At 39.9% G+C, this 19,642-nt stretch overlaps 1 protein-coding gene across 1 annotated transcript in view; it reads right to left on the bottom strand.

The window, feature by feature from the left end:
* The window catches only part of LOC122972464 (voltage-dependent T-type calcium channel subunit alpha-1I-like), a 222,045-nt gene that overhangs the window by 81,524 nt on the left and 120,879 nt on the right, over positions 1 to 19,642 (bottom strand). Inside the window, exons 7-10 of the mRNA XM_044339592.1 lie at positions 18,496 to 18,838; positions 17,521 to 17,613; positions 9,342 to 9,681; positions 8,862 to 9,262 (exon numbers count right to left, since the gene is read on the bottom strand). Coding sequence (XP_044195527.1) covers positions 8,862 to 9,262; positions 9,342 to 9,681; positions 17,521 to 17,613; positions 18,496 to 18,838 — 1,177 coding nt within the window. The remainder of the gene's footprint in view (positions 1 to 8,861; positions 9,263 to 9,341; positions 9,682 to 17,520; positions 17,614 to 18,495; positions 18,839 to 19,642) is intronic.

Raw genomic sequence — 19,642 nt, 5'->3', positions numbered from 1 at the left:
ACCAGAAAACAAAGTTAAAAGGATGAACAGTGGAGGGACAGCTTTGGTCTTTTTTAGATTCTTACCATGAGTGAAGTAAAATGTAATTGTGGCACAGAGAAAAATGGCCATGTTGTTGTTAAAAAGGATTGATCCCCCTATGGAGGCTGTTTTGGGACATTTTTTACTGAGCTCATTAGGATCAGATCCACATTGTGACTAGCATAACAGCATTTAAAATGTTACCATGCTATGTTTGCATTAAGCTCACAGCTAATCCTTGTTATTACTGTAGGCATTTCAGCATGCATTATACATGTTATGTATTTTTATGTTTATTTATCTGATGATGATGATGATGATTATTTGTATGTATGTATTTGTAAGGGTCCCTAAACAGTCTTGGAATTGCATAAATTTGATATGCCTGAAAAGCTTAGACTCTTGTGGATTCAATGAGCCCAATTGTATTCATGTGTGATGATGTTAGTCCTCGTAGCAGCCATTTCATTGTCATGAGACCATTTTTTTTTTAAACTTGACCTCACTGTATAAAATGACATACTGTGACATCTAATATAATCACAGCCTCATGAAACTTCAAAACCACAAACTAGAGACCTGGGGCATTCACAAGATGTATGGCTTTCCTCGGTATATTGACAATAAGGGGGTTTCTGAGTAATTTCCGAAACAGAAGTGCTCGCCATTCAATCGCCAAAAAGTGCAGTTTTTCCAGAAAGTTCAGAAGTTTTTTGATACTAAATCACAGCATAATCTTCAGGTTCCCAGCGTTCAGATGATATATACCACTTCTATGTGGCATATACTGTTGACCTGCCATCTCCCCCTAAACATCCCCTTTCCCCCAAAAAAATGGGTCTATGCTAGGGGGGCGATGGAAGAGGTTAACTAGGCTATATTTCTGGCAAAAATGACAAAGCTCAAGGATGAGGCGCTCTGTCTCCAGCTATCTATCACTCTGCTTTTTTTTTTTCTTTTGCCTCCTCATCTCTTTCTCTAGTTATCAGATATTTTACTCACCATGGATCGAATGCACAAAATTGATTGGTGGAAAGGGCAAGGAAGAGGACAATAGCTTTTACACACAACTGCATTCACACACACACACACACACGCACAGAGACTATGACACCAGTACAGATAAGAGTACACATACTGGTTACCTGCATTTCTAGTAATATTCTGGCAACAAAACACAAAGAACAGCCTGGATGCTGTTCAAATACTGTCTGCACTTCTTGTCCACATCACTACTGTCTACTCATTTCCTACCCAGCAGCGCACACACACACACTGCTGCCATTAAAAAGGTTCAAGATTTTACTCCTTCCAGCTTGGAGACAAACTGAAAGACTACATTTTTGTTCCTGAGAATATTCTGGAGAGCTATGATGTAATGTAACAATTTAGTTGTGGAAGTTACACCAGTAAAGCAATTGTTAATTTACAATGAGAGTGATACAATTAACTCTTGAACTTGAACTGCCAGTATTTAAATCCAATTTGCTTTCCATTGTATGCCTTTACAAGATATTCTGGTTTCTTCTACTTATTGTCACTTATGAATGTGCATGAATGTCTGTCTTTTCAGTAGTAACATTTGACACCATTTGAGTAACTTCTTCTTTCTGTTTTTGTCTTTCTGTCTCTGCCTGCCTTAATAGAAGAACACACATACACACACGCACACACACAAAGAGCTAAATTTGGCACAATCATGAATCTAGCATATCACGATTCCACAGAGCTCCTCTGGTAACTTCAGCAATAACACTTCTGACATTTCACCGCCCCAGAATCAATGAGCACTGCTTGTTTTGCATTTACATGTCTGTCAGTGTGTATGTGTGCATCTGTTTGTAGCGACTCTGCTGTTAGGAGATGCATGTATGTGTGTGTGTGCCTGTGTGTGTGTGTGTGTGTTGTCATTCCTAATGAGTGTTTAGCAGTGTGAAAACACAACCTAATGATGCGTGCCCACCAGTTTTGGTAACGATGTGACGGCTGACCGCTGTTTGTAGACCAGCTAAACAGCGCAGCAGCCCCCGGAGATCCATTACTGCTGTCTCATTACTGCAGACCTGGGTACAGAAGACTGGTGTTTTCCGGTCGGCGGATGTATGGAATAAAATAAGAAAAGTGGGTATTTGATGTCCCACTAAGGACTCACTCTTATATAAGGAAATTATGTACTTGTAAAGTGAACAAAACAGAAAGTTTTTTTTAAAAAGAGCATTTGCTCTAACTAAACTAAATGAGATAAAACTTCAAAAACAAAAACTGTGGTGTATAAGCTTGCAGCAGCTGGCAAAACAATATTGCCTGTAAAACCTGCCCATTACTCTTTACCATGTATCAATAACCCTTTAATGTCCATCTGTCATATGCATTGGTCTGCACTGATCTGATCAGTATCAAACTTCACTGATATTTTCTTAGCAAATGTATTAATTCTAGTCTGTATTCACCAACTCAAGACTGACATGCAGTCCGGTGCAGTTCTGTGATAGAGACCGTCCTCACCAGGAAAACAACAGCATCGGTCATTTGTTCAAACACTTAAAATGAACAGACATGGTGGAAAAAAAATATTGGTACCCTTTGCTATCCTTTGATACCCCTTTGCTTTTGATTTACAATAAAACAAATGAAAATGGCATGGCCAAAAATACTGGTACCCTTAATTTAATATTTTGTGGCACAGCCTTTGGAGGCAGTAACTACAGTCAAGCGCTTTCTGTTACTCTGAGTGAGGTCTCTATACCTCTCCACTGGTAGTTCGGCCTACTCTTCTTGAGCAAACTGCTCCAGTTCTCTCTGGTTTGATGGCTGCCATCTCCCAACTGCAAGTTTCAACTCTTTCCACAGATGTTCAATGGGATTCAGATCAGGACTCATAGCAGGCCACTTCAGAATTGTCCAACGTTTTCTTCTCATCCAGTCTTGGGTGCTTTTTGATTTATGTTTGGCGTCATTATCCTGCTGGAAGACCCATGACCTGTGACTAAGACACAGCTTTCTGACACTGGGCTGTATGTTTCACTCCAAAATGCCTTGATGGCCTTCTGATTTCATTGTACCCTGCACAGATTCTAGGCACCCAGTGCCCAAGGCATCAAGCAACCCCAAAACATCACTAAGCCTCCTCCATGTTTCACAGTAGGCATGGTGTTCTTTTCTTTAAAGGCTTCATTTTTTCTCTTCCGTAAACATAGGGTTGGTGTGATTTACCAAAAAGCTCTAATTTTGTTTCATTTGTCCAAAGCACTTTCTCCCAGAAGGACTGTGGCTTTTCAACATGTATTTTGGCAAAGTTCAGTCTGGCTTTTTTGTGTCTCCCTTTTGGAAATGGGGTTTTCCTGGGTCTTCAACCATGGAGCCTATTTTCATTCAGACAGTGACGGATGGTGAAACTATTGTACCTTGAACTTGAAGATCAGCTTGGATCTGTGTTGAAGTTTTCCTTGATTCTTTCTCAACCATTCAAGCAATCCTTCTGTTCAATCTCGGGCCAATTTTCCTCTTGTGACCACGTCCAAAGATGTTGGCTATAGTTCCATGGGCTTTAAATTTCTTAATAACATTGGCAACAGTGGTCACAGGATCATAAAACTCTTTGGGGATGGTTCTGTAACCTTTACATTGACCTACATTGGCTATTACCTTTTTTTTCTAATGTCTTCAGACCACTCTCTAGTTTTCCTCCTGTTTCCATGTTCAGTGTGATGCACACAGTGGCACAAAACAGCAGAGGGAGTAATTTTCTCCTTTTAAACTGGCTGCATGAGTGATTAGATGATTGAAAACACCTGTGATACTAATTAAAACACAATACTCTACTTAAAGTATCACTACAAATCAATTATTTCTTATAACCTATAATCCAGGCTGTTCGTAGAATGTCTTTGTAGAATAAGCATGAATTCTGTTATTTTCACAACTTTTTTGTTTCGTTCCACTGCAACCCAAACATAGACATGCATTGATAATAAAATATCTTTTAAAATATCTTTTATAATAATAATAATATTTCAAAACTGTTCAGAGCGAATGGTGCATTATTTTAATAACAATAATTTCAACAACGCCTGTAAGTGTTTAAAAGTTTGTTTTTTATTTCCTGACAAGCAGGACCTCGTGGTTGTGGGCATAATGGTTGTTATCTCTCAGAAGCAAATGTGGACATTGTGTGATGTAATAGTACTGAAAACCCTTCTAAAAGGGAAAACACATTGGCAGTGTAAGACGTGTCAAAACACCCACACGTGTCAACTTGTTGGGGTACGCCACTGTCCTAGTCCCACCATAATTCCCCAGAAAAACTGCAACTTTATCACATTTGTTCTGCTCATATGATGCATCTGGTGTTTTTCAATGAACATCAGTTGATGCTTGTCAAATGACGCAATGTGTGTGTGTTACACATAAGAATGAGGTTAACATGGGAAGTTGGGTGGACAAAGTGTCTGACCTTGACAAGAAGACTGTTCTTTGAATCTTATCTACCAACATTCAACTTTTCTTTTAACCATGATTGTGATCCTTTCTTTACAGTAAACATGCAGTTTTAGTTTTAGTTAGTCAGCAGCCCACCATACTGGTGGATCAGACAATACCTGTATGAATCATTTTTGAAATGCCTATAGAGGTCAATATGGTATCCATTTGGTAATGAGCACCTGTTGCTGTGATGATCACAAATTTTTGCAACAAGCCCAGCCTTTTTAGCCTTTTCCTTGCTCTAATGCTTTTAGCATCTGCTGCATAGAGTCTGACCTCTGTTATTCTGACACAGGTTCATACTCATGTAACATTCCTGTGATAGTAAATAACCCAAACCCACTGCTGTGGCATTATGCATAAATATCAGTAATGTGATAATGGAAATCATAACAATCCTAAAGCCTTTGATGTGTCTCACTTTGTTATTTCTATAAAAGTGGTGTAATTTGTTTTGTTCCCTGCACTTAATGTAATCAAATCTCTCAAATATGAGCCTCTTTATATTTCAACAGCAACTTAATTCAGATAGCTATCTTATTAAGGTTTGTGCCCCTGGTTATTGAATTTCCAAAAATCCTTCGGTAGGGGTAAGAGATTACATTTATTCATAACATACATATTAAAAGCAGCATTTCAGTAACTGGTGAAACATCAAATCCTTCTGTATTGCTGTCATTTGCTATTCAAAGACATTCGGCTGTTTTCTGTAGATTGTTCGATTGTCTTCCAAACCCCAGTTTTATTTTCACCTTTGAATTTTCAGACCTACACTGCTTTATAATTGTCAACTATTTTTGGCTTTTACTGTTTCAATTAGCATATGGCAGTCATAGCCCAAATACCTTAAACTGAGTATGTGGGTGTTGTTGAATATTTTGACTGTGACCTCAGTTGCCCCCACAACATGAATTCGGTTCTTTCCTTTCGTTTTAATCTTTGCATTTGGGCAGAGAAAGACACGTAGCACTGTTGTTTGATCTCTATCCATCCCTGTCAAATCTCCAAAGAAGTGCCCGTCACGCTGCTGCATTATTAATCCCCAAACAGCTGCTAAATTATCTGAGGTGTCTTCTCACTGGAGCAATCAACCCCATTCAGTGGGAGATCTAGCCTTGTATTTTCAGTAACGTACATCATGCCACTGTTGCAACTAATATCCCTTCAAAGACAATGGCCAAGTGCCCTGACAACTGAATCCCAGGAATTATGATCATATTTGTGATGTCAAAAGCAATACAAAGTGCCCTTGTAACTGATGGATTCCTAGGACTTTATCTTGATTCTATGAAGAAACTCGACATTTACAATATCATCATCTCCATTAATTTAAAAGACCATCATCTGATTTCTCCTCTAAAACATTAGAGATTCTTGTCTTTCTTTGCCAAAAGGTCATTAATATTTCTACTCATAATATCCACCTTTTTTCCCATTAGCTGCAGGATTTGATACATTTTTGACTAAAATGGTTTTCAGGCTTTGCAATATGAAGTGATATTTAAACTTTCATTCCTAACTTTGATTTAGAAATGGCCCTTTGAGCCATAAAACGTCCTTCACTAACACTCTCATGTCTTTCCAGATACGTAATCCAACTGTAAAACCAACAAAAGATGATGACGGCAGCGTTACTGTAGTTATATAAATGTTTAAGTGTGTTTCTAAAAATATGAGCAGCTCATATGGCAAACTATTTTCCAGACCATTGAATATTTAAACATATGAGAGAATGCAGAGTTTGCTGTTGAGCTGCTTTGTTACGGTTCTAATAAAATATCTTATCATGTAGTTTGATTAGCAAAAAATGTGTGTTTGCTGTTATAAAAAAGTGTGAAGGACGTCCCAAAACACTTCTTAGACTCTTTCACCAACAAACTGCCTTCTTTTGGACTTAATAAATTCACCAAATTATGTTTGGTTGCCTCCCGGTGGTCTAAATCATACCTGCCTGAAACCCTGAAATTTAGAAAAGCAACTTGGTTGCATTTTCTGCACTGTTTATCTGTTGTTTCCAGACTGACAGAACCAGAGACCACAGGTGTAGCAGGACAGGTGGAAGCACCCCTCTACAGGATGAGGATCAGAGCGATGAGACAGATTAAGCCTCTGATATCACTGTTCAAACAGAGGGAAGGAGGCATGACTCCAGTTTGCTAAACAGCCTGTGGAACCGCAGACATTCCAGCTCGCTATTTCCTCCCCATTAGAGCAGCAAAGTCTCTCTCTGCCTCCGTCTGTCTGTCTCTCTCTATTTTTAGCCGCCTCTGAGATGAGAGACGACCCACCACTGCGGCGGTGGCAGAAGTGAGTGGGCGATGGTATAGCGAGAGCAAGAAATATTGATAGAAAGACAAAGAGTGCACAAAGCAGAGCGACAGAGAGAGACAGGAAACTGGGAAGAATGGGGGGGAGGGGGGGCAAAAGTTGAAAGAATGCACAGAGCATCACTTTTCATTCCTAGGAGATATTGGTGAGTGTGATCGGAACCAAAGGTGTAATAATATTCTGGTGGTCCTGCCAACATCTTCCAGCCTAACCTGACTGCACACATGTCTGTCCTGTTGACTGGGGAATCACATTATACAGGAATGGATGGAGGCTGAGAGAGGAAGAGGCATGTAAGAAACAGAGACGGGTGTGCAGGAGAAAGCATATAGAAAGGTTTACATTGCGGAGGAGTGTAGACATAGAGTGACAGGGAGAGAAACTAAAAGAGACGGCCGACTCAGACTGCAAACATGGTCGGTGGTTCACTCTGGAGCAAATGTAGGCGGGAAGAGAGGCTCCAGCTGCATCTACATTGAGATCTCATGCAGCTAATAAACAGGAAAATCCTTCATTTTTAACTGCTACATTATGGATTCCCCCATTCATAATCCCACAGTGTTGGCTCTCTAGCACATGCTAACTGGTTAGTAATAACTGAAGATAAACACACATATAAATAAGTAAAGAACTAAATAAATAAATAAAACAGATAAAAACAACATTACCACTAATGGATGAAACCTCCCTCCAAACATTGTGAGATTTCTGTTTCTGTTGTCTTTCAACTAAAAGTTGTAAAAATCCTGGGAAGCTTTGACTGTTGACAGATCAGGTTCTCATTATTTTTCCTCTTACCAGCCTGAAGTGTTGCAAATGTGATTGGGCGTCTATGGCTGGTGACCAGGAAAAGTTAACTGAAAGTGTCATGTTCATAACTCAACAATAGAGAAAAAAATACACCTCTCACCCAGTATCAGACTTAGCTGAGGTGTTGGAGCTAAAAAAATATCAAACTGAATGAAAAAAGAACCCGCACACTCAAATCTATGCAAGAATCTTTTTTAATTAGCGAGCTTTCGGTCAGATGAAGGCATGAACCATAACTTAACCAAGATAAAGTGATCCTGGAATTGTCAGTGTTAAGGATGAGTCCCTTTATACTTTGCCTTTGTATCTTTTTGTGGAAGCTGACTGTTTCAACCATTTTTCCATTACTTTGAACAAACTATTTTGACTTTTGCTATCTAATTTTGCACACATTCTAAATTGCAATACATGGTGATAAGGTGCTGCAACTGACTGGGATTAGTTGGATGGGTGTCCTGTACTGTTTGCACATCACACCTGGTAGATTATTGGATGTTTTGATGATCAGTATCCTTAAGATTACCTCCCTTATTTTTGGAATCGTGTATAATTAGGGTTTCCCCATGATGCTAACCATGTGACCAAATAGAAACAGGCAAAAACTTTTTTCCTTTTTATTTTATGAAGACTGTGTAGATATTGTTGCTAGTTTCAAGGTCAGAAAAGGTTGATAATTGAATTCCAAATCAGGAAACTCTATACATTTTATATTTTCTTTCTGCTGGTGATGTTATGATTCTTTTATGCCATGGGCATGTTCTCTTTTCTGGTTGTGTTCAATGTAAAAACAAAGAAATGTACTTTGAAATAATGCACCAACAATTTGTCAAACAACCACAATGGGAATCTAATGGGACAGGCAGCATGCCCGAAGACTGTGCTTTAAAGCAGCTACTTTTGATATTCTGTGTAATTATACTGAACCTGTTGAGCAAAGCCTGTAGGGTACTTATGCAATGCTTTCTCTATGGACAAGAAATGTACATTATGTGAGCACAAGGGCAGGATATTTGATTGAAGTTTCTAAAGTTCAATAGAGAGGCAGCTGTGCAAACGAGGCATACTGAGAGAAAGGAGAACATGACACAGATGCTGTAGACTTTGACTGACTGCAGAAAGAGGAAAAAATGAAAAACAGAAGTATGACAGACAGACCATGAGAAGTACTTTAAACATAAGAAATGTTATGCATCACAGAGGAGAGCTGCAGCTGTCCGTACCTGCTCGTGATGCTCGATGCCCATGCTGATGGTGTTGATCAGGATGGCGATCATGATGCCTCGGTTGAAGTATTTGCTCTCCACGATGCCCCACAGCTTCGTCCTAATCTCGTAGCACAGCTTCTTACATTTCTGCTGAGGACTACATCCCGTCCCTGCACCATCGTGGCCTTTCTTGTCCTTTTCTTTACCACTAGATTGTACCCCCTCCGTGTCCGTTTCCTCCACAGCTCCCTCCTCGGCTTCATCGCTGGCCGCACCGTGAACCGGTCCGACCCCGTCAGAGAGCGACAGGGCAGCGACACACTGGGGGCAGCCAACGGTGGCAGAGGAAGAGGTGAGCGCCATTGGTTCAGCAGGTGAGGCGTGGTCAGGTTTGTTATGGTGGGGACAAGGTGGACCTGAAATTGCGCAAATGGAGGGTGTTAAAGAGTAAGTGTATAAACCGTGCATGTGAATACCAATTTTACAGTTACCTACCGTGCCTCAACACCGCTCTCCTCTCACGTCCACCCCTTCCATTGGACTTCCTATCCCTCCCTTCTCTTCCTCCTCTACCTCTTCCGACGCCCCGAAAGCCACGAGGTTTCCCCCGCAGGGTGTTGAAAAGGGCGACAGTCTGTCTCCTGGCCTTGCGGAGGATGTGGCAGACCAGCTGGAAGAGCTCCTCATAGCAGTCCCCAGGCTCACTTGCCAGGGTGGAAGAGGACGAACACCGTGCCCTCTGCTCCTGCATCAGCTGGTGCTCCCTCTGCTTGGTCTCTGAGAACTGGGTGGCGATGACGACCAGGCACAAGTTGATCATGAAGAAGGAACCAACCTAAAAGGATAAGAGGGAAAACGCAGAAACAGATATTTTACAGGCGAATACTGCTAAAGATTAAATGTTTAAATTTTAAACCATTATCTCCACTCTAGACTAAATAGGTTTGTTTTTAACTGCACCATTTGTACACACTGGCATGAATCTGATCTGTAAGTGGTCAGATAATCACACTGAATAAAGAACTCTCAACAAGATGGCTTGATGCCAGTGCAGTTTAGCCCATTAGCCTATTTGGCTGGACAACTCAAAACATCACACATTATACAGTACGATTCTAAAAAAAGCTGCTGTGCTCTCAATTAAACCAGTGAGATCTAACATTGCAAGTCTTGTCCTTTCTTTTACTAAATAACCAGCAAACCTGATAAATTTAAGCCCAACCAACGTTAATCTATTAGACGAGGAGATCATACACCTTTATGTCAACCTGATCTCTGCTCTTGTAATGTTCTTGCTGCTCTTGTAATTCTTTCTTTATTTGGTCATGCGAGATAAAACATCAATTGGATCCTATTCGATGAATTTTACATGGAAATCTCATGTGATTTAGGGATATAACCCACCCACTCACTCACCCATTCACTCAAATTTACAGACCTATCCAAATAGATCTCTTTTATCACTGAAATGAACATACCGTTCTACTGTATAGGCTAGGCTAATACCAGTACTATAGAGTTGTGAAGTGGGATGAGCTATTTCAGATGCTCCTGGTTCTGAAGATAAAATTCCTTTTCATTTTCTCTACAGAAAACGTTGAATAACTCATATTTGGAGCTCTTCCACAGTTTGGATTGAAGGTGAACATCTGTTTTAGAAAATGTCTGTTTCTTTGATATAAAGTCATAAGGTAGAAGCCTGCCTATGTTATTTATGGCTATTCTGTTATTTATGATATTCTGGTCTTTTTCCCCCTAAACATCCTTTGATCCGATCTCAATCTTTGGTGGAGGTTGTCAGGCTGTGCTGTCTATGCAAGCTGCATAGTGATCTACCCACTTCTAAAGAGTACTTTACAATGTTTATACTTGTTTTAAAAGTTTTGTTTAGCTTTGCAGTTCCTTTTTCAGAACCTAAAGTATTATGAATGTAGTTAAAATATCTAACCATCTAGGCAAACGCCCAAACCTACCGCCATACAGCCAACTCTGTGTTATCTAAAATGCCTGTGGAAAGCCTAAGACGTTTGTTAGGCAAAAAATTAATAGATGACTGCATGAGCGACTGAAACCGGGCCTTGAGCTTGGTTGTCCTTGATTAATAATACATTGTTTTTTTTAGCAAAAGACAGCCTTTTGAGATTTTAGTGTATCGGTGCAACAGTCAGAGAGGATAAAAGGCAGAGAGAAGAAGGGTCAGAAGAGTAAAGAAGAATCCTTACTTTTTGTGCCTCTCTCATTCATCATCTCTGTCTGTTACTCTTGAACTCATGAATTTCTTTCACTAAAACCTGTCCCAATGCTCCATTATTAATCAAGAGTAACCAAGTTGAAGGCTAAGATGAAGAAATTCCAAAGCAGCCACTGCTTAACCTTTCATTATTAATAAAATAATGAAAGATGTGTGTCAGAAACTGTAAGGTAAGCTGTGTTGCAGTGCTGCATGTTTGATGTTTGAGGCTCACTCTCTTTACAAGAGACAGTGGGTGAAACGGATATAGTGGGAGAGAGAAAATGAGAGAAGAAAAAGGGGGTAAGGTCACCCAGAGAAGCAGAGCTTATGTGGAAAAAGAGGATAGAGAAAGCGAGAAGGCAGAGAGGGGGGATGAAGTCTAATGCTCTCTAGGTTGTGATCAATAGTGATTGTGAAGCCTGATAACCCCCTCCTGCTCTCCATCTGAACCGCTGTGACAAAGACTATGGAAGAGCTGGATAAAAAGTGTGTGTAAGCATGTGTGCGTGTGCGTCAGTGTATGTCAGTGTGTGTTTTGTGTGTAAAGCTCCTCTTCATTGATCCAAAGCAGAGATTTGTGGGCTGACTGGCTGGTTTTCATCCCAGCTCTCTGGACTCACGGACTGAAAGGGAGGCAGTAGGTCCCAGCACCCATTCAGCACCCTCGCTGATCCCATCAAATATTTATACTCACACTCTGCTGGAGCTGCTGAAATACAATTAGATTAGTGTGTGTGCGTGTGTGTGTGTCTGTGCAGTTTCAGTGTTTGCAGCAGAGTGACAAAATGACTATGTGTGAGAGGATATGAGAATGTGTGGATGACACTGAATGGATGTACTGAGTGTGTGTGTGTGTGTGAGTTTGAGCATGAAAAAGAGAGAGGCAAACCCTCAATTTGCACCACAAACCAACATGAATCCAAAAGCTCCAGATATTGATATTTTTTTAAGATTTACAAGAATCATATGACAATTTAATGACAAGGAACTATCCCCGACTCAGAGGCTCTTCACAGCTTTTTTTTCTTACATGACATTTACAATGTGTTTCATTGTTCTCGTCAATCCCATTTCCATCAACAGCAGGCAGCTGTTAGCAGCAAGTAAGTACTCTGATAAAGTCACTGTACACTACCTAGCAAGTACCAAACAGTTGACAAAGACCTAAAGAACTTGAGGCATATTTTTCTAGATAGTCGGTGGAGACCAAACCACAGCTACAAGGAAAGTGAATATAGGACTTATGATCTCCAAATTAATGTTAATGTTGCTTTTGTGTGTGCAGGTTGTATGAGTAGGCAGTTGTTCCAAAAGTGTTGAGCAACTGGACTTGTTGTAGATTCTTGAAGATGTTTCATCCAAAAGGCCTCTTCAGTCCCAGGTATCTAACCTCTCATTTAGTCCTCTTGTCTGTCATGTGACAGTCATTAGAGTCCAGATGTAAACGGGTGTTAAACCGCCTGGGAAGGGATGACAGGACATAATTGTAATTGATGTCGGTGTCGTAGACCACCTTTTCTGTTGATTGATGGTTTTTCCACTTTGACATACTGTATACGGCCTCCTTCACACCTGGAACTCGTGTGACTCTAACGACACATGTCACATGATAGACAAGAAGACTGATGAACCGCATGTGTTTGTTTACACGAAAGCTGCGTTTTTCATTCATTCGTGTCACGCCCGTCTGGGTGACCTATAGGCTCAACATTGCGCCTGAACACCTCATGTGGACACACATAGACGGAGCTGCTCTGCTAAACATGCTGATCATGCTACGCTTTCTGTGTAGCCACGGTGTAAGATTACTCAGAAAACAATAATCATGTTTTTACTGTAACATTAGTTAATGAGTAAAACATCTGCAAAACAACTGTCTGAAATTGCTCTTACCAACAGCAGGTACAAACCACTTTCTCTAGATCAGACTTATAAGCTCATAAATCATGGAAGAAACACTTTAACACAACTATCATATAGTTTACATGATGTTTACTCAGATCACATTACAGGGTTTCTGGGTATTAAAGTCTCACAAATCAGTCATCTGTTAAAATGCTTTTGTTTTTTTTGCACTGAGATCATTTAAACCCTAGGCGAACACACACAAGCATGCAGCAACAGGTAGGGACATCATGTAACATTAGCGATAAGGCAATCCGTAATGGTGTATGTGTTGAATGTTAATACAAGTTATAAGTAAAGGCAAATGGGGAGCTTAAACTGTGTCAAATCATGGGGCTTACCACACAGTAAGTCTGTGTAACAAAACAAGGCTGAGGGTGGCATTTCTGGATGTTAAACCTTAATTCCATAGGGCCGAGCTATTTTCCACGCAAAGCCTTTAATTCCGCTGAGCCCTCGTGTCTAAACTGCTCTACATGATGGTAATCAGCGTACAGCATCTCTCTAACTCTCTCCGTCTTTATCTCCGTCTCCTCTCACCTTTTTCATCTGTCTCTCCATCTGTCGCTCTCTCTCTCTCTCTCGTATCACTCACTCTTCATCCTTCTCTACCTCTCTCTCAATTCAATTCAATTTACTTACTCTGCATGAATGTAACATGAGAGAAATTGTCAAGGCATCTCAATACAACCTGAGCCTCTCTCTCTCCTTCCTTTCTCTCTCTCTCTCTCTTTATCTCTGTCACTCGCGTCCCTCCATCTCTCCATGCTCAGTGTCGTGCAGCATTAAAGAAAACATAATTAAAAGTCTCCTCATCTGTCTGCCAGTGAGACGAGGACGAGAACTTCTAACATTCAAATAGTAACACTTAAATCACTTTCCTCTACTAAGCCTGTTTGTGAGACAGGCCTTGAAACACGCTGTAACAAAGCCGACAAGAGCCTGGCTGTCAAATCTCGACTCTGTGGGGAAAAAAGACACAGCAACTGCTGGGAGTAAAATCTGCTTATTCTGCTTCTATAGCAGACTAAATGTTTTAAGTCTAATGAATGACAATATGCTTATCTTGAGATATATTAAACAATGGGGATTTACTTCCTCATTTACAGTTGGTATTGTAATGCTTCAGGCAAGTCTGCTTTACTAGACACTCAGAAGAGACATTTTTTTTTTTAGTTTAAGGTCTAGCAATTAAGTTGATTTTGATCCTGTATGTAGAAAATGGTTTAAACTGTTTGTTTAATTGGTGAAAGACTTTACATACACCATAGAGGCAAGCATCTACTGTACGAATATGTGACTTATAGTACCATTGCAACCCTGTCTCCTATAAATTAAGTTTATATACTACTAAATTGATTTCCCAGTTACATTGCATAGCTTTTGGAATGAATGAGCTACATTTATGTACTACACTGAAGTTGTAGGGATGGGTCGGGTTGGATGGCGGGCGTACAAGGTGCAGAATCTTGGAACTAGAGTCCAATGTGAGGTTCGGTTAAGGCGTCAAAAACACTTTGGTTAAGGTTAGTGAAAGACTGTAGTTTTGGTTAATGTTAATAAACACATTATGTCTTGTGTTTTAAGTCCCTGTGGACTTTTTTCTGTATTAAACCAAGACCATGATATTTCCATGGCCGTAAAAATCCCCTACAGACATGTTTTAAGACATATGAAACACTCTGCTCTGAATAACTATTTGTGTCTGATGTGTTTTTTCCCATTAAAAATGTTCAATTACATGGTTAGAAATTCATAAAATGAAAATCCCACATCCCTCTAGTGTCAAACTCTGCATATACATCATTCTACACAATGAGGGTCAAACATTAAAGTGAAGTAACAATAAGAAAAACACATTTTATGGAGGGTAAGTGGAGGGGGACTTGCTGCTAGTGCCTAAACATAATCAAGCAGATATGGTACTGCAAGATCAGATATTCTACTGGGTAAAAAAAACAAAAAAAAAGTTCAGTATGAACATTTTTGCAACTTACCAAACATCTTAATTAACAACATTTCCTCATTATGTTGTAATTCAACCAGCATTACATTTCTTTTTTTTGCATATATTACATATTTGCTGTTGCAATTTAGCCATAAACTTAATTTCTAGCAGACAGTTTAAACATTCTCATTAGGTCCCTGAACTGCACTTATAAAGTACTGGTAGTGACGATATTTACTGGGTAGCTGATGCATCTAAATTATTCTAATGGCAGACGTGTAGTGGTGCACATACGGAGGTATATAGTGTATACTCACCTCTGGGCAGGTTGATTTACCGTATACCTGCCTCAAAGTAACCACAGACATGTATCAGTGTCAAGAATACCCACCTATCAAATCACCACTATAATTACTATTGCACTCATTAAGTCTGATGACTGTAATAGTAAGTTATGGGAGCAAGTTATTGCCACAAGTTCTTTGCTGATCCACTGACTTTCCATCTACCATTGACAGCTTGATTCACATCTGCCAAATAGTTTTAATTGATTTCAGTAGCTTAATATGATAGCGGTATGCTAACAATTCCCAGAAACATTGGAGAAGCAGCATTAGTGACTAAACACCACAGATTCTCCTATTTAATATTCATAATGTATCATTTAAAAAACTGCTCTTGTTTATGAAACCTGCTTCATACTACTGTCCTCGCCTTGCCTTAAAACTAAAGTAAATTCATTCTTAAAGGTGGGAAAGGCAGGACGACATGCTGTGTGGACATACTGATAAACCCGATGCTATGATCAGTGTGTCTGCTCCAACAACATGAACCCAGAGGACACGCTGAGAGATTCTCTAATTAATAACATTGCATTTAAGATCAAAGCGGGAGACCGACATGCGGTCGCCTCCTCTCTCTCCCGTCCTCCGATTCTCTCTTTGATTTCACGCCGACACTCCGGTCCATCATCACATCTCCTGGCTTCTTCCATCTATCCTTCAATGCGGCGTCCATCACTTCCCCCACTCTCTCATCACGTCTTCCCCTCTTCATCATATCTCTTTCTTAAATTCACTCACCATCCACTCTCCCACTTTCCACCATTCTTCTATTTTCTCTCCCATTTCATCGTCTTCCTTCCATTTCTTACTATCCACCAACAGTTACTCCCATCCTCTCTCCATCACTCCTCACATCAAAAAGCAACCATTATAACACGAATCATCTGCAGCGAGGCAATTTTAGGGGCTTGATGTACTGTAGATAGATAACGCCCCACGGCAAATGTGGAAAAGAGCGTGGGAATGTGTTCTTTTATGTGTGTCTGTTTGTCAATAAATTTGGATGCGCGTGTTTCCGCGTGAATGATTATAATGAGTCGAGCGACAGATACATGACTGATGATCAGAATACAGCTCGGCGAGACACTGGGGGAAGGAAAGGGAAAGAAAGAGGAGATGAAATGTTGGCGAGAGAGGGGGATGGATGACAGGAGGTGGTAGAGATAAAAAGGAAAGTGGGGAAGAAAGGAGGTTATGGATGAGAGTGAGACAGAAGATGAAGAAAAGAGGGATGGAGGGAAGTGTTAGCGGAGAGTCGAGAATTGATAGATGACGGGACAGAGGTAAGAAATGTAGAGTGACAGGGAGCGGAGAGTGACAGATTTATGGCTGTAGAGAGTAATAGAAGAAGAAATGGAAGGAAACAAAGTGTGTGTTGGTGAGATGAGAAAAGAGGAGAAGAAGACAGGCAGAGCTTCTGTTTGAATCTGAAGTCAGGCAATTAAAAGTGTAATAAAAAGACAAGACAGCCCCTGGGTTAGGGAAATAACCGGGACTGGCAGTCACACCGCATTATGATAACACACACATACACATACTCTCTGACAGGCTGAAAAAAAGAATCATATTGAGGTGAACATGCATCGGTGCTCACACATAACAACTTACACACACACACGGAAGCTAATGGATTGGAATTAAAATGTGTTTTATCGGAACAAAAGGGGGGATTCTTCGGGGATTTCAGCTCAGCTTTCACTGTGACACTGACAGTCTTGTGTGTGTGTGTGTGTGTGTGTTTGTGGATGTGTGTGTGTGTGTGTGTGTGGGTATGCAGTACAGAGAAGGAGAGAGCGACAGTGTTTCATTTCAGTCGTCTGTAGCTTGGCAACAAAAGCAGGGAATCTAAAAGTATGTAGAGCTGCAGAAATTATGACTTTATTGCATGTGTGTGTGTATTACCGAGTGTGTACTTTTTTTTTGTTTTATTAGAGTTTAGTGTTACTATTTTTCAACATTAAGTGGGCTTGTATTATAGTGATGTGATCTAATGATATTGATGTTCTGAAGATTAATAATTCCAAGCAAGTTTTAATTAAAGTAAAGAACTAACAAAATAAGTTTAAGTTTTGATTTTACATACAGCATGAAGAGCTTTATCTGATCCAATGCAACAGAGAATATCTGTTTGATAATTGTATTCTACCTGTCAAATGTTGATAACGTTAAATATATAAATACCATGATATTAATGTCAACCGTTGCTCGGCATTATGCGCACATTTTCATGTACGTGTGACTTACAATAATTAGTAGGATAAAGTAGATGAAGTTGTAGAAGGAATGAGCGTCCATCACATAGTACATGATCTCCACCCAGCCCTCCAGAGTGATCACCTACAGTGAAGAAAACAGGTGACAAAAAGACAATGAAAATGAGGGCAGACATACAACCATCAACATACAGTCAAATATGAAACTTTCATATAACTTTAACACTTACGGGAGCACTTAAAACTTTCTTTGTTTTTGGCCATTTTGTTCAGATTCATGTATAATTATGCCGACATGGAACAAAAACTGACACAATAGCCTGCATACTTCAAAACAATGTAAAGCTCACTCCCAAAAAGTGTCTGTATTTGTGTGACTGGCACTTAAGTATCTATCTGATCTGTATTCATAACAACTTTCAAAGCTGTTTCGATATGTAAGACACAATGTCATGAACATTCCATGAATATTCCTATTCCTATTATATCCCATATTTTGGTTGCTACAGGTGAAAAGGTTGCCTGGTATATTGCAAGGTTCTCATTCCATGGAGCTTTTTGGAAAGGAACATGTAACATCTTGAGCCCACTTGCAACATTAAAACTGGGCTACAACTAATGATTATTGATTAATCTGCAGAATGTTTTCTCGATTTAGTAGATGAAATGTTGATAAATAGTGAAAAAATGGCATTAACAATTTTTCAGAGCCCATGATGATGTCTTCAATTTGCTTGTTTTGTCTGACTAACAGTCCAAAACCTTAAGTTATTAAATTTACAGTCAAATATGACAAAGAAAAACAGCAAATTGTAACATTTGAGAAGCTGGAATCAAAGAGCATTTGACATTTTTGCTTGAAAAATGGCTGAAATGATTAATTGAATATCAAAATAGTTGCTGGTTAATTTTCTTTTGATTGACTATTTGAATGATCGTCTAATTGTTGTAGCTCTAATTGAAACTCAAATTTCTACACTCATGGCCCTTGCACCAAAATTCCCACCTGGAAGATGACGATCCAGGCATAGGCGATGTTGTCAAAGTTGATGGCTCCTTTGTGGGGGTTGCTGTACCCGGTATGACACCTGGTGTAGTACTGGTTCCAGTTGACACACAGGCCCGCTATGCTGACACTTCCATTGGCCAGAGGCTCAGGGCTCAGGCCCAGCGACTGTCGGTACAGGGCGTCGTCTTTGTCCAGGCAGCAGGTCCTGCCTCCTTCGCGGCGGACCGGGACGTCATTGCAGGACATGATGCCATTGTCGACTGGCAGGGAGCAGATGAAGGGCCGCTCGTCATCCTCATCAGCCATGTAGTAGGGCCGAGGCAGACTGATCCCTGTAGTGCTGGTGGAGGTGCGGAGGGAAAAAGTGGTGAGTAAAATTCTACAGTGAAAACTAAAGATCATTACAGCATTTGTGTAGCTTATACATCATACAAAAAGAAGAAAGTAAGAAGATGGTTAAAGGACAGGTTCACAGTTTTTCAAGTCTGTGTTTAAACAACAGTCAGGTGTCAAAATGAACACTTAAACAGATTTTGCTCGCTGTAATCATTTCACCTGCTTATATCAGCCATAAAAAGATCCCTTCCTAATGCACTTACAATGTAAGTGATAGGGGACAATATCCACAGGCCTTGTTTGTTTTGAAATTTTTGTCTGAAGATAATATGAGGCTTCAACTGTCTGAGTTAATCAAATAAAGTGGATATCTTCCACTTAAAAAAAAAGAAGAGAGAGATCTCTCTTTGTGTCTTGATTAGCAGTGTTGTTGAGTTGCAGTGGAAGTATAGTAACAAAAGTAGAGAGTTTGGTACTAAAAAGACTGTGACTTTGAAAGATACTGAATTGATTTGACTAATTTGGACGGCTGAAACCTCATATTAGCTTCAAATAAACTTTTTAATACATTTTTTTGCACAGAAAGAGGCTTGTGGATTTTGTCCCCCATCACTTACATTGAAAGATCATTAGTAAGAGATCTCTTAATAGCCAGTGTGAACAGGAGGAATGATTACAGCAAGAAAAAACCTGTGACAGTGTTCATTCGGGTACTTGACTATTGTTTTAGAGATGCTTTGAAAAATTGTGAACCTATCCTTTAATTGACCTCAACAAAGACAACCCTGACCTGTCTAATAACACAAGG

The sequence above is a fragment of the Thunnus albacares genome, chromosome 3, assembly GCF_914725855.1.
Source record: "Thunnus albacares chromosome 3, fThuAlb1.1, whole genome shotgun sequence".
Lineage (NCBI taxonomy): Eukaryota > Metazoa > Chordata > Actinopteri > Scombriformes > Scombridae > Thunnus > Thunnus albacares.
The sequence above is the reverse complement of the archived record's forward strand: the minus strand, read 5'-3'. Positions and strand labels throughout refer to the sequence as shown.